Source organism: Hemitrygon akajei, chromosome 30, assembly GCF_048418815.1.
Source record: "Hemitrygon akajei chromosome 30, sHemAka1.3, whole genome shotgun sequence".
In the NCBI taxonomy this organism is placed as follows: domain Eukaryota; kingdom Metazoa; phylum Chordata; class Chondrichthyes; order Myliobatiformes; family Dasyatidae; genus Hemitrygon; species Hemitrygon akajei.
The window spans coordinates 13,945,038-13,961,515 of record NC_133153.1 but is presented as its reverse complement, the minus strand read 5'-3'; the positions used below and the strand labels follow the sequence as shown (position 1 = coordinate 13,961,515).

General features: G+C 39.6%; 1 protein-coding gene across 1 annotated transcript in view; it reads left to right on the top strand.

Annotated features, from left to right (window-relative positions):
• Positions 1 to 16,478, top strand: part of adamtsl3 (ADAMTS-like 3) — a 726,995-nt gene that overhangs the window by 285,426 nt on the left and 425,091 nt on the right. Inside the window, 1 exon segment of the mRNA XM_073033006.1 lies at positions 14,470 to 14,597. Coding sequence (XP_072889107.1) covers positions 14,470 to 14,597 — 128 coding nt within the window.

Sequence of the window (16,478 nt, the reverse complement as noted above, 5' to 3'; positions counted from 1 at the left end):
TGTAAATACTTGTCGCTACCTCAGTAAAGCAACCGGCATGATCAAAGACCTCATCCACCCTGGACAATTCTCTCTTCTACCCTCTTCCCTTAGGCAGAAGATACAAAAGCTTGAAATCACGTACCACGGGGCTTAGGATAGCCTTTACTTCACAGTTATAAGACCATTGCATGATTGGCTCGTATGATGAGATGGACTCTTGGCTCACAATTTACGTCATGATCTTGCGCCTTATTGTCTTACCTGCATTACACTTTCTCTGTAGCTTTTGCACTTCATTCTGCATCATGGCTGTTTTCCTTCGATCTACCTCAATGATTTGACTTGTACGAATAATATGCAAGGGAAGCTTTTCACGGTACCTTAGTACATGCCACAATAATAAAGCAGTTCCAATTCCAATATTACAGGAGAGACAAGGTGAGAATATGGCAAAAACGATACTAGATAGATTTCCACATACTCTTGTACATAGCTTTAAGTAATGTACACTCTGAAGGAGAGTGATAGAAGATATTTTAAGCGCCATAACATTCACGGGGTGGTTATAAATTGTCTGCTGATGGGAAATCATTGTTTGCTTGTGAAGCAAATGCAGTTTATTTTCTTTTTGAGCTTTAGTCTGTAGAGTACAAGTGTCCCTTCAGTACTGACCATCCCAACTAAACAAGGTATGTTCCTGCAGCAGAATTCCAAATACCTTACAATCTGCAGTGCGAATGGAATCTAAGTACTGCTCTTTTCATTGCAAAGCATTCCACAGAAATACCAGTGATCCTTCTGGAAGTTGTTCCCCCAGTTTTCCTGTGCTGTTGCATCAGTGAAAAGGATGTATACCTGTAATTTCCAATGGAGCAAATGAAGGATTTTGAAATAGCAGCCCGAACGCAAAGTCTAGCACAAAGGCTCCTCAGCGGACAGCAAACCCATAAATTAGGACAACTGCTGTGTCATCACATCATTCATGTCATAGAGTTGGAAAGTCGAATGTATAAATTAAAAAAACACATTACAAGATGAAAGTTTGTGCAATATTCTGTTTTAATACATCAAAAAGAAGTATTCACTACAGTCACTGTTCCAAACAGTTATAAAATGTAACTGCAGCTAAAAGATCTTATAATGAGGGAAGTGAAAGGTCTCATAAATCATTTCTGAGGAACTGTGTGGGGGTAGGTTATGCGCAACATAAGGAAAGATAAACATTACAGAAGATAAATTTTGTTTATTTGTGGGTTTGGCTTCCACTCAAGTTTGATATTTTCTTCAGTATAATTTCACTGACAGTGGCAGAATGGTGCAATATTTGGCGGGATTCATAATACAAGTTGTATTCACCAGGACTCTAGTGGCAGCAGTGTTAAAAACATTGTGCTGAAAGTGGTTCTTGTCCTCAAAACGAGGCACATATTCAAACGGAATTGACGACCACTGAGGGTTTGTGCTAATTGCACTCATTCACTGGCCTTTGAGGAGACTCCAAAGTACTGAGCTGGCACAGAATCACTTAATGGGTATGGTTTGAAATGTTTTCAATGTTATTTCAACTTGTTAAGTAAGTGCCCAATGAATCCCAAGAAAACTGGAATGTTGTTCTGAATATATATATATATATATATATATATATATATATATATTTAGTGTGATGCTTGTTCATTTAAAATTTGGTTTTATTTACCGTAGATTCCGGATTTTAAGCCGCTACTTTTTTCCCACATTTTGAACAGCTTTGAACTTTGCGGCCTTTAATCCAGAGCGGCTAATACATGATTTTTTTCATGCCGCCTCGTAAACATTTTGCCTCATAACAGTAGACCAATAAAATTGATGAGTAGTTCACAGAGGTCCAATGAAATTGTACGATAAATCAAGCGCACTTTCACAATTAAATTATTGTAAATCAGTCATTTGTACTCACCCTCATCAACATGGAAAACACTCGAAGAAAAGCATTGTGCTGCCTTTATGGCAGTTATTTAGTTTATAATATTTTCGCTTAGTAATTCATTTTCTAGTTAAAGTTAGAAGAGTTTTAACTATATTTGTTTTCTGTACTACATCGCGGGATGCTATGACGTCACACCCGGTTTCGCCGCGTCTTGTGGGAAAAATGCCGTTTGCGATAAACGGAAAGGGGGGGGGAGCGCATTACGCGAGCGGCATTGGATCTGAGCGAACGCTGCTTTTAAGTTAAAGGCGATCAATAACTTTTCCTGGTAGGCTGCAGTATATATATTTTTTACCAGTCATTAGGAGATATTGGAATGTTGTTCAGTAAAGAAGTATACGCAACGTATATTTAAAAGTAGCCGCGTTACGGGCACGGTTCGAAAAAAAGCATTTGCAATATGTATTTGTTTTTGTTACCATATGGATTTAATTAAAAGTTAAAAAATCCTCACGTGTAATATCTTTCTGTGTAAATATCTCATATTACAACGTGGGACACCTGCGGCCGAAAATCCGGTGCGGCCTAAAATCCGGTGCGGCCTTTACAAGTAAAAAATTGATTTTATTTCTAAAATTAGAGCCAGCGGCTTTTAATCAGGTGCACTCTGTAGTCCGGAATCTACGGTACTTTATTTAGAGATACTGCACGGTAACAGGCCCAACAGGCCTGAACTGCCCAATTACACCCATGTGACCAATTAACCTACTGTCCCTTACATCTTTGGTATGTGTGAGGAAACCAGAACACCCAGAGGAAACCTACAAACTCATGGGGAGAATGTACAGATTCCTTACTGACAATGATGGGAATTGAACACAGGTCACTGGTGCTGTGATAGCGTTACACTAATCACTAGGCTAAACATGCTGCCAGATTAATCAAAAATATTTATAGTTAGATGTTACGAATTTAAATATTTTTCTATGATGAAATCTGTCTTTTACAATATTACTCAATCATCTTTTAAATCTTTGCAATTTCTCTGCAGGAGCAGAACAACTAGATCAAGGTTTCAATTCTCCCCTTATACCCTTACAATGTTTCAAGCCTTGTGTACTGATCCAATTCCCTTTAAAAGCCATGATTAAATCAACCTCCTTCATCATGACAGACGACACATTCCATCAGATGTTAGCCACCCTCTAGGTAATTGATCAAGTGTTACGATACGGCAACAATGAATATAGGATCGAGACTTTTTTTCCAACAAATAAAACATTTATTAAACACTGCTCAATAAAAATGAAAAGTAACCAAACGACTAACTTAACCGGAAGTTAACTGCTATACGGCAACTCGAACAGTTCTTAAAGCGATAAATGCAAAAGTCCAAATGATTTACACAGTCAATTAGGAGAGACTTTCCTGAAGGAACGAATTCCTTGATGACGTGATGTTACTGCTGATCCTAGCCGAAATATGCCATGCCTGAAGAATTTACGATGAAGGAAATTAAAACGGCTTAAAGGCACTGACTTTCCTAGGTGAAAGCTGCGTCCAGCTCTTTCTGCTTTCACAACACAGGCGCTATCTCGGATGCAGGCCACTACCCTCTGAATGAGGATTCAATAAGGTCGATCCTGTATTACCGCTGATGACACCAACTTTTCTCAATCCTTCGGGTTCCTATACTTCGATAAATTCTTCACTCTCCGACTGAATTGCAGAGGTAGAAACCAAATCACAACTGGCAGTGTTTAGTGAAACTGCCGGCAATAACCTTTGAGACTTAAGACAGAAAGTAAAACTCCACTTTAAAACAAAACTGCGTCATGAGACGAATGCGCAGCATTACGGAGTAACTGACGAATTAAACCACAAACTGACCTGCGTCATAACAAGGCTTTCCCCTTTTATACCTGTTAAAACAGGCCATCACATGACCGCTCACTGGTGGGAAAATTACATCATGTGACCTCACACTGGTGGGAAATTACATCACCCACCATCACAAGACCATTACATCATGCTCACCAGATACTCAATTACATCATGGTCATAAGACAGTCACAAGATACCCACGGGGTATGTAACACAAGAAATAATTTGGAAAGCAAAGTATTTTTTTAAACCAAACTATTATTATGGTCTACATGGCGCACTTGTGTTTAGTGTTATGGAAATAAGTTGAATGGAAACTTGGTGAGGTTGGAAGGTGAGTAGGTTCGGGAAATAGCTCCTCAACATGTGCCAGCTTGTGCTGGAATTGGTACCCTAACTCATGCTGTTTTTCTCCGGCTGTTGTGCTCTATGCCTGCTAGTCTGATGATAAGCGAGGATTTGGGCCTACTCCAGGCTGCTCTGGAGTTTGGATGTAATGACTCAATTTTGGTCCGGAATGCTGTTGTTGGCTTCAATTGTTTCCAAGATTTGTACTTTCTTCTTTCTCTTGCACAGCAAGTGTTGGTCTTTTATTTTTATTTTTTCTTTAATTGGGTTCTTTCGGGTTTCTTGCTTTGTGGTTACCTGTGAGCAAGCAAATCTCAAGGTTAGATAACTTATACATTCTTTGATACTAAATGTACTTGAATCTTGATGTTTTATGGAGGCAGCACAGTAGCAAATGAAATTGAGGTTTTCCTGTTGTCAACCCAATAAGAATTCTCACTGTATTCACCCAAATTTTCTTATACGTTCTCAATTGATGTCTACTTTTGACGAGTGAGAGCTGTTTACTATTGGCAAGTAGCTGTTGATTTTTGATGGAGACTTGATTTAGATCACAAAAGCTGCGTAAATGTTAAATTTTAATACACCTTTGGTTTAGATCAAATAGCATTCTCACCACATAATTCTTGGTGTAGTTATTTGTCAATGTGCAGATGAATATTGCATTAAATTTGCAACCGTCTATGATTTAGATTTATGGCAAGTGTAAAATTCCCTGAGCAATGACTTGATCAGAATGAAGACATTAGTCTGAAGAATGAGGCTGCACAGAAGGGACTACATGCTGACTCCATGTGATTTTCAAATAGGAGGTGCATTGACACAGGACCAGTTCGCTTCATCTACCCCTTCGACTGAAATGAGCATGAATTTGAGGAACCAAATTACAACAGAAGTTTTCAATTTCTAATCATTAGATTATCTTTTACCATTTCTAATTCATAATCACAGTTGTATTGCTGCCACAAAATAACAAATTTCACGACATGCATCAGTGATAATAATTCTGATTCTGGAATGATTTTGATTCTAGAATGCAGACTTTATTAGAATTATTTTAAAGGAAAGGGGATGGAAGGAGAATGCTGGAAGTATATGCTTTTACAGTTCTGCTGCTACAATGATGCTTGGAGGAAAGGTCAGGCTGAGAGGAAAAATTACTGTTGCTATACCTAAACTTTGCTCTTATTCTTAAAAAAAAATTGATGATTTGAGGTGTATAAGATGATGCGAGGCATTGATCGTGTGGATAGTCAGAGGCTTTTTCCCAGGGCTGAAATGGCTTACACGAGAGGGCACAGCTTTAAGGTGTGGTGGAGGTGGATGCAATAGGGTCTTTTAAGAGGCTCCTGGAGCATAGAAAAATAGAGGGCTATGGGTAACCCTAGGTAATCTCTAATGTAAGTACCGTAGATTCCGGACTACAGAGCGCACCTGATTAAAAGCCGCTGGCTCTAATTTTAGAAATAAAATCAATTTTTTAATTGTAAAGGCCGCACCGGATTTTCGGCCGTAGGTGTCCCACGTTGTAATATGAGATATTTACACAGAAAGATATTACACGTGAGGATTTTTTAACTTTTAATTAAATCCGTATGGTAACAAAAACAAATACATATTGCAAATGCTTTTTTTCGAACCGTGCCCGTAACGCGGCTACTTTTAAATATACGTTGCGTATACTTCTTTACTGAACAACATTCCAATATCTCCTAACGACTGGTAAAAAATATATATACTGCAGCCTACCAGGAAAAGTTATTGATCGCCTTTAACTTAAAAGCAGCGTTCGCTCAGATCCAAAGCCGCTCGCGTAATGTGCTCCCTCCCTCCTTTCCGTTTATCGCAAACCGGCGTTTTCCCACAAGACACCGCGAAACCGGGTGTGACGTCATAGCATCCCGCGATGTAGTACAGAAAACAAATATAGTTAAAACTCTTCTAACTTTAACTAGAAAATGAATTACTAAGCGAAAATATTATAAACTAAATAACTGCCATAAGGCAGCACAATGCTTCGAGTGTTTTCCATGTTGATGAGGGTGAGTACAAATGACTGATTTACAATAATTTAATTGTGAAAGTGCGCTTGATTTATCGTACAATTTCATTGGACCTCTGTGAACTACTCATCAATTTTATTGGTCTACTGTTATGAGGCAAAATGTTTATGAGGCGGCATGAAAAAAATCATGTATTAGCCGCTCTGGATTAAAGGCCGCAAAGTTCAAAGCTGTTCAAAATGTGGGAAAAAAGTAGCGGCTTAAAATCCGGAATCTACGGTACATGTTTGGCAGAACATTGCGGGCTGAAGGGCCTGTATGGTGCTGTAGGTTTTCTGTGGTTCTATAATTACATTTTTGAAGGAAAAGGCAAAGAATATTTTGGAAATACTGCACAAGCCAGAGAACTTTTGTAGAGTTAGACACAAGAGACTGCAGATGCTGGAACCTGGAACAACAGGCAATCTGCTGGAGCGACTTGGGTCAAGCAGCATCTGTTGAGCGGGACGGTGGGGGTAGGGGAAGGAAATGTCGATAGTTCAGGTTGAAATGCTGCATTGGGACTGAAGGAAAACTTATTCCGTGTCGGCACACGTCGAAGCGACTTCCTGGTGGGGGTGGTAAAATGAAAACACAAGAGGTGGCAGTTGCTGGAACCTGCAGCAACAAACAATCAGCTGGAGGAACTCAGTGGGTTGAGTAGCAACTATGGGGTGGGGGGAGGAGGAGAGGGGAGCAAGAGATGTTGACATTTCTGGGTCAAAACACGTACCAGTCCTGAAGAATCGGCAATTCCTCTCCCTCCACAGACGTCGCTCGACTTGCAGGCAGGCCAATTGTTTATACATGTCTATTTCGGGCTCCTCTGTGAAGACAGAATTCTTACCATCTTTGAAGTCAGCGAAGAAGGGGGCTGCTCGTTGCTTTACCCATGCACCTCACTCTGCATCATCCATCCCTCCCTCCCACAGGGGAACTGTTTCTTTCTAGTTGGCCAAATCTTTTGAGTATTTCCATCTTTATTTCAGATTTCTGGCACTTGCAGTACTTTACCTTTAGATTGCTAAGTGAGTTCTGTCATCAGCAGAGATGCTGGTGCATTTGTGCTTTTGACAGAACAGCCAAGCCTTCAACAAGAGATAACCTAACTATTATTTTCCCTCCCTCCAGCTCAAAGTTAAACAGCAATCTTCACCTGTATTGCTTGCTTATCACATTGAGGCTGTTGCAGGTAGGTATCGTTTTTTAACCTGCTATACTGCTGAAGGCTAAATATGGAATCCATTACATGGAATCCTGGGATTAGGATGTCATTAAAGAGGCAGTAAAGTATGTAGTTATTTGCATGCTGCCAAGATTATTGCTTTTGAAAGCATTTTGGTGATTGGAGCATTGAATCTGCAAAAAGCAGCAATAATATTTTCATTCATTGAAATCTCCTGAATGTTAAATCCACTACAAATTGCAAGGAACCAAAGGAAGCAATTTTGGGGCTAATTTGAGCTCCTGTTAGAAATTTACCATTTGCCTTCCAGCAAAAAGTGAATGCCTGCTATTTATTTGTGCAGTTGCAGCCAGAATTGCCTCATTTAACTGCTTATTTACTAGCTCCATCATTTCGTCTGCTGGTTCTGATTGTCATGCTGCCAGTGAAAGTGGCGTCACCAGAGACCGTTTGATGGTGTGCAGGTGCAGTAGCCTGCTGGGAAATTCAACGAGTAAAATGGAAAACCTTTTTAATTCGATGTGCAAGAATTACAGCTTTTTATAAAATCTAACAATTTTGTGCAAATCAAAATGTCAACACAAAAACAGCAAATACAGATTTTTGAAAGAAAAAAGCTGCAATCTGTTCAAATTTCCAAACTGTCGTCAGTGAATGCCAAACACCCATTTTTTAAAAACACCAAATTACGAGGTAAGTTCTTGAGAGGGTATGTTTGTGACCTTGACAGGAACCATAACCCTTTGCCTGAGGCCATTGTTCTTTCAGCCACTAGTGGCAGAAAGTATATGTGCCTTGTTCTAGGACTTGACAGAGTTTAGAAATCGGCTCGTACACTGAGCTTTAAGTACAACTAGTGTCTGATGTATCAATAATATTGCAGATATGAACCGGGAGTGTTTTTTCCACTTTTTTTTTATGATTGGGCAGATTTTGGCAGCACCCAACTAACTGCAGAGACATTTGAAAATGAGTTCATTTTCCTTTTTCCTGTAGACCTCCAATAATGTCATGGGAAATCTATGAAAGCAAATCTTGTGCTATTACCCTCAAGCTTCAGTTTGTCAGTGGGCTGAATTGAGTTCCATTTGTAAGAAGCATGGCTGATATGGATTTATCTTTGTACTTTGTGATATTTTCATTCCAAAGGCAAAAATCAAAACCATGTTGCAAGATAATATTTCTTCCTCTGAAATTGTCAATGTCACCTCACAAGCTGAGGTTGTCTGAGGTGAGGGGGTTTCGTTTGTAATTTGCTGAAAAGTATTGTTTTCAAGCTGAGGAATTGAAAAGGTAGGTTTGACACATCGTTGCTTATGAATAAAATATTTAAGGATGACCTGATTGTGCCTCCAACAAAATATTGATAGCAAACACTGCCAAAGAACACAATTTCAAGTCTAAAACTGATATGAAGTATATATTGCCAAAACTTTTGGCTTTAAAATGATTTTATATGGTGCAAATTCTGTTCCCTCATTGAAATAGATGGGAACAAATGATAAAAGCTTGAGGAAACTTTTATTTGATTATTCAAGCCATTTGTTCAAATGTATTTAATTATTTCAAGAGTGTGTATAGTTTTTTTTGCTGTTAAAATATTCGTTAAAACACCCACAAAATACTGCCGGTTGTTTTGAATCTTTGACTTTGAAAGATACTCATAAGCGTTTAATTTCAGTGACAGCTTTGAGAGCCAGTAAGCTTTGGCAAAGTCTCAACACCTATCAAAACCATTCTGGGAATGTAGCCAGACACACAAAAGATCACACAGTGATGCAGCAAGATGTGCTATGGACCTCACAGTTCCAGTGACCTGAGTTCAATCTTAACTTCTGGTACTGTCTGTGTGGAGATTACAAGTTTTTTTCCTGCAACTCTGTGGGGTTCCCCCAGGAGCTCCTGTCTTTTCGCTCATCCCAAAGGTGTGCAGGTGTGCAAAGCTAATTGGCCACTGTACAATTGCTCTTACTGTCAGGGTAGTGGAATCTGGTGGAAGGGGGTCGGATTAATGGAATGTAGGGAGAATAGAATGGGATTAGTATGAATAGGTGCGTAGTGGTCAGATAGGTTCCCGTTTCCATTTTGTATGACTTCACAACTCTGAGTACTCCTTTGTTGCTTCTTTGGTCAGCTGGGAGTTGGAATCCAAGGACAGGAGGCTGACGGTCTACAGCATGCATTTCCAACCTGGGTTCCATGCACCTTTCAGTTAATTGTAGTGGTCCATGGCATAAGCAAAGTTCAGAACCCTTGCTCTCTTCAAAATGATAAAGGTAAATACTTAGGAAAATTGTGAAGATTGATTTTCATTTAATACTGATGTGCATATTATATAGAAGTTATAACTATAATTAGCAATATATAGCTATAATAATGGCAAGTCAAGTTGCTTTTTGTTGTTATTTCAACCATAACTGCTGGTACAGTACACTGTAAAAACAAAACAGCGTTCTTCCAGGACCCTGGTGCTACATGAAACAATACAAGACTACATTAGATTTCAGACCTACACGGGACTACATAAAGTGCACAAAAATAGTGCCAGACAGTACAATAATAAATAAACAAGACAATAGGCACAGTAAAGGACAAATTATAATATAATAATAAATGATGTAAATGTAAAAATGTTGCTGTCCATCATGCCAGTTTGGTCTTTCACCTTCAATTCACCACTGTTCTATTTTCATATATCATTTCCATTCCTATATATCTTCATGTTCATTTCCTTTAATGCCATACTTTGGATTAACATTTAAGTACTTATCAGGTGTTTGCATCATTTGAAGGAAGGTAAATGATCCAAGATCAATTAAGTGCACCTTTTATTTTCTGTACCTCCAATCATTTGGTGTGATTCTGGCTCTCAGCAATTCAGAAATCACTAAACCAGCACAGAGTTTATTGACAGACACTGGAATAATTCGGAAGTCAATCCTCTTAATCACAAAAGAGAGTTAATAAAGCGTAGTGTGCTGTGTACCTATATTTCCTTCAGTGTGTGCAGCTGCTTAGGAAAATCAGTGTGAGGTACCAAAAACCAGTTTCTGGATCTGCTGCGTGCAATCCAATTGGGTGGTGGTGCTGCAGACTGTATGTAGGTTTGCACACGTGACATCTACAAGCGGGCCACTTGGTGTTATGTTGTGTTCACTCCCCTGTAATTACTGATGAGACCTGAAACGAAGAGACACAGCCAAGCTGGAACTTGAAATAAACCTTTGTTCAGTAAAACCACTACAAAAATGTCAACGTTAATAGTACACCCCAGAGCATGACTGGTAATTGTCCATGGTGTCTGACAATGCGGGAGAGTTGTTAATGTGGAAAAGCCATTGAACTGGGGTTGTTCCACTCCCTTAACCTCAGAAGTACGGGTCCGGTGGTCCAAGCAAGCATCAAAAACTGGGGTCTTTCTTGGTTGCAGTGGATGGCCATGATGTCTTCTATGCCTTGTCATGCCTTTCGTTCTCTGTGGAGAGTTATAGTTCCGCTTTCCTGACCGTTGGAGCTCAGTGCACCTCTCTTCTGCCCAGTCTGCTGGGGCTGATTTCACACGCTGGGAAAAGCATGTCCTTATCCCGCCGGCGTATGAGGCCACCGGCTGTCCTCATCTGGTTTAACCACCTGTCGGAGTGATGTACTGGGGTGCGGCTACTCTGACATGCATTAAGTTGCATGGAGCCATGGGTGAGAGCTGAGTGGGGACCAAAGGTCAATGGGCTGCCCCAGAGTGGACATGGCAAACACCTTTACCAGAGGTGCTACCCCTCCATAGACACCCCATAGATCCCAAAGCATGACTACTTAAATGGTTCATCCAAAGAACTTTCGAGATGTTGATATAAATAATGACCAATCAGTGAAGGTCAGCATGGGATTCACTGTCAACTGACCAATAGGCATTGGATATTTCAGCTCACCATAGCATGTTTTGTGGCAGGCAGAGGATCTGCCTGAGGATCCCAGAGCATCCTGATAGCTTTTGGGCCTACCCACAGCCTTTGAATAGATTCTGAATATCAAACAGCTCAAAAAGATTAAAGCAGTTGAAAAAGATTTTAATTGGTTTCATAATTGAATTTATTAAAAACACATGTAATACAAATCAATGAAAAGCTGGAGTCACAGAGATCAGCTTGGATAAAGGCCCTTCAACCCACTGAGTCTATGTTGAGCATTAATCACCCATATAGAAACTCCTAAATTAATCCCACTTTCTACAGTCCCAACTTTCTTATCAACTCCAGCCCTCCCCACCCACCCAGATTCTGACACTCAACTACACACTGGGGTTAATTAACCTATGAACCTGAATGTCTCTATGATGTTGAAGGAAACTGGGTCACTCAGAGGAAACCCATCCTGACCATGGGAAGATTGTACCAACTCTGCACTTGCGGTCAAGGCACGCGAGGCAGTGGCTCTGTTAACTGCACCTCTGAGGTGCTGTTAAATTTCCAAAATAAAGGTTAAGGAAAAGAACAAACTACCTTTCTGCACTTAACTCTCCAACCATCCATAACCCCATTCATTGCAGTGCAAACAGCAGCCATCCCAAATATGAAGTTAGTGGTCCCTTGCGTAGATTTGTGTCCAATTAGTTTTCTGAGTCCAGTGGTTACACAGTTGTGGAAGTCTGAGACTAACTCACTGATGAAAAGGATTTCACTGTTTGTTTACTATGGAATTGCCCATAACTACAAGTAGGGAGTATAAATTCAAGAGCAGAAGTTAAACTTAAGTGGGGGTTAAAGATATAGTTGAAAGAAAATTGATTTGAGAGAAATTCACAAGAATTTTAAGAGACTCATCTTTAAAAAGCTAATTCTTATAATCTGACAATAATTAAAATTTGAGGGAATGAGACTTAAATAATTTGAAAGCACCTTTATGGTGCCAATGAGAGAGCTTGGCCTCTATTTTAGATCTGTCTCATTAAAAAAGTGTTTAACCTCGATGGACAAGCCAGAAATTTCTTAAATCATTTTGAACCATTCATTGAAGAACTGGAATTTTCAGTGTATTTTAAATGGAAGCCAGATGGTACAATGTCATTTTTAGGCTGTAAGACCATAAGATATAGGAGCAGAATTAGCCCATTTGGCTCATCGAGTCTGTTTCAGTCATGGATGACCCAGTTTTCCTCTCAGCCCCAGAGTCTCCTGCCTTCTCCCCATATCCTTTCATGCCCTGACCAATCAAGAATCTATCAACCTCTGCCTTAAGTATACATACAGACTTGGCCTCCGCAGTTGCCTGTGGCAACGAATTCCATAGAATTCCATTTTTGAAATGGTATTGAAGGAATATTGCATCCAGGATAGAAACTTATAGATTTCTGCATTTGATTTCAAATGTATTAAAGCCAAAGGTTACCATTTAATTTCCACATAAAAATACATGACTCCTATTACAATATTTAGGCTAAGTATTGAAATAGGTGCCAGTAAGAGGTCAGAGTGCTCTGTTAAAGTCGTGATGTGCACAGATCAAGACGAGCAATACACTGCTGCTCGATTTGAATATTTGTTAGTAAATTAACACTATGCAGTAGTACATTTATGTTCAGAAATAAATACCAAGTACTGAAACAACCAAAGCAATATTTTGGTTCTTGATACACAATTATTAGAGCAAAGCTGGAACATAAATCGCATCTTAGGTGCCTTTGAAGAAAAGTTAGCAACGGGAGTGATTTGGAACATTGAAGAGCACCAAGGAATAGCGATGGCAGTGCAGATTGAGTAATATGAGTACGTAAATTGATGCCATGTATCATTTCTTTTATATCCTCAGTCAGTGAGTTAGAATTTCTTGGTCTTTACATCAAAAGGAGCTGAAGTGATCTTTTGCTTGAAACAATTATTGTATATTCATTCATGTGAATTATGGGAATGTGGATGTGTTTCAAGAGGAGCATTCAAGAAACTGGTAATGAGTGCTTTATTAACCACTGCAGTGTTTCTGCTAAGATGAGAGTATTTGGCTCTTGGTGAGAAATGGTGATATATTTTAGTCGGGATGATGTGTAACTTGAAGGGGATCATACAGGTGGTGCTGTTTGAAACTCTTCTCACTAACTTCAGTTTTACTAGAGCTCCTTGATAAAATAAATGATCAAATCTGCATTGATATCAAGGGCAGTCAGTAATCTTTCTTCACGTTAGTTCCTTTCGCCATCTTTGGACAAGGATCTGAGAACTGGATCCAAGTAATTACTTATAACTCTTCGTTGCCAAAGGTAGTTTTTTTTCTCTCGGTCTCATTATTTCACATTCAAAAGTCATGTTGCCTTTATAGATGGGCTCTTAAATAGCCTAGGAGGATAATGCTTTTGACACATTACACCATACATGATTTTTAGAAGCATTTTTCTTGTATACTGTATAATGTCAGAAGATGGTGAAGAACGTGCAATTGGAGAAGAGAGGTATGAAACCATTCATAAATCTGTTCGGAAATTATTAAGCTAAGGGTGCCTTGATATTGGAAAGATGATCTGATGGAGAAATATGGAATTGATTCCTGTCTAAAATCGTTAAAGCCAATAAACACATCTGAGAAGAGCTCCGAATGTGTGTAATTAGAAGTCTATGCATTTGAGGATTGATAAGTCCAGTTTAGGATGAAAAATGACACAAGCAACATGAGTGTTTGGAATATTAGACACAGTGAGCCTGAGAACATCAGTGGTGAATAATTGTGCACTGTAAGGAAAGATATTTATGAATTTGCCTTTGAAAATTCAGTTTTGACTCAGACCATATGAAATGGATCAGGTTATTCCTCACTGAAAAGCTTTCCTAGTGGAAAATTTATGACTCTGACATTTGGGGGAATGTTTAAGTGTTCACCCACTGAGAATTACCTGGCTCACTCTAAATGCGGAGTAGAAAATGGCAGGCTCAGTGCCAGCAACTTTTCCATCCGCTCTTCAAGCAAGCCAGTATCTTGTCATGGGTGAAAATCGCTGAACCTATCTTTTAAATCAAATGGAAAACTGATGTCATGATTTTTGTTTGTATCCTTACTTATTTCACCTATTACTACGAGGGATTTGCTTTCTATTATTAAGTTGGTCGCAAACTTATACAATTTTCTTCTCAATTTTCCAGACATCAAGGATCACCCGCTCAGATGAGGATAAGGATTCTGGCTGGGATGCATGGGGGTCCTGGAGTGACTGTTCCAGAACCTGTGGTGGAGGAGCCTCCTATTCTCTAAGACGATGCTTAAATGGCAGGTGAGAACAAAATAGTTAAATTGGAGTCATATCTCTTAGTATGTCTGAAGGATTGCTTTAAAAGCTTCATGAGCATTCATCTTTTGTTAAAGAAGTATGGATGTTATGTTGGTAAAAAGCCAGCCAGTGATAAATCGCAGTCTACCAATGTCTGCTGAGTAAGTTGCTAGTTGACCTGTTTGCTGTAGTGAAAGTTAAGACAAAAAACATTCTTCGATCTCGGGACTTCATTGCTCTTCCTCTAACAAGAACATTTATTGCTGGTATGAACAAACAAATTTAATCAATTAGTGCCACGTTTTTCTGTTCCACCTGGTTCAATTTATGTGGAAAAAGAATGGTGTCTCACTTTTTTTGTTGCGTTTCATCCATGTGTACAATGTATTGGTGCATGGGAAAGTTCATATACGTGCTAGTGTCCAACAATATGCAATGCATGTCTGGATGCATATTATGCAATTTTTTGTGATACGTGTGTGTCCTTGACATGTGTGACGAAGCAGGGGATTGCATTAACTGTGAAGCCTGCTTCTCTGGATTTCAAAGCTTGAACAGGTTTCTACCTGTTGTTGTGGATGTAGTTAGGTGTCCTGAGAGCCACTCACTTGCCTAAATTGTCTTAGGAACCATCACTGTCACCAGGTTCGGATATGGCCTTAATGCGGAGTGAGAGATACTGAAGCAGGTCGATAGTTCACAGACTTTAATGCAAACAGTGTTAAAGGGAAAAGAAAACAATAAACACTAGGCCAAACAGGGCTGTTAACTAAAACTCTCAAATGGAAAACGGAGCCTACACTGCGGCTGAAAAGAACAACTAAGAATAAAACGAATACCGCTAGTCTTCAGAGTCAGTTGACTCAACAGTCCAATTTCTCAGGCACGGCCGAATGCAAACAGGCAGCGAAGCATTGCTGTGTCCAAGTCTCGACAAACACTACGACGGAATGAATGGAGTTAAATACTATCGCAATGAAATAATAATTAGCTGTCACATGTATATTCATGAGCACAATTGCCATATCTACTGCGCTGCTGAATCTGTGGTTGTGACACATCACACTCTTACTCATTAGTCACTCTAAGCCTGACCCATCACATCCTCTGATTTGTCTACCCTTTCCTCCTGACTGGCTGTTGTTGCCTGTCCCTTCTCACCAATGCCCAACAACTCATCACCAATTCAACGCACTGATCATTTATTTTTTTGCATAGTCTGGCCTGCTAAGCATGTTTCACAGACCTGTGATTCACAACAAATTACAGACAAAGATGTTTCATGTTATAATCTGCACGTAACCTGCTCCTTCAGGTGACCCGCTCTCATCCTTTCAGAGAAATTCCCCTTCTTCCATCTATTCAGCCCTCTGCCAACCTTCTTTGCTGCCTAAAGTAACATATCTCTCTTTCCCAGTTATGATAAGGGGTCTCTGAGTTGTAATGTTAATTCTGTTTCTCTCCATATATGCTGACTTACCTGCTGCTTGTGTCTGACATTTTCTGTTTTTATTTCAGATTTCCAGCATTTTGTGTTTCTTTCTGGTTTTCAATATGATTTACTGGCCCGATCCCCCCACCTTCAGCCCTTTCTCCTCACTCCAGCCTTTCCTGTTGGTCTTGAAATAACCTGACACCCTTCATGCACGGAAGACTGGTTATGGGGGCAGAGCAAAACACTTGCCTGGTATAATTCCGAGACTGAAACAGTGAGTCAAGTGTAGAAACCGAAGAGTCAGTAGACCGTGATGTTGTAATTGTTTAATGTTTCAACTTAATTTTAGGGCTAATTCATCGTGGTGCTAAAATAAACTACACAAGGAATCAAGCTATTTTATGCAGCATACCACAGCCATTTTGGCAAACTTTGCAGGGAAATTTCTC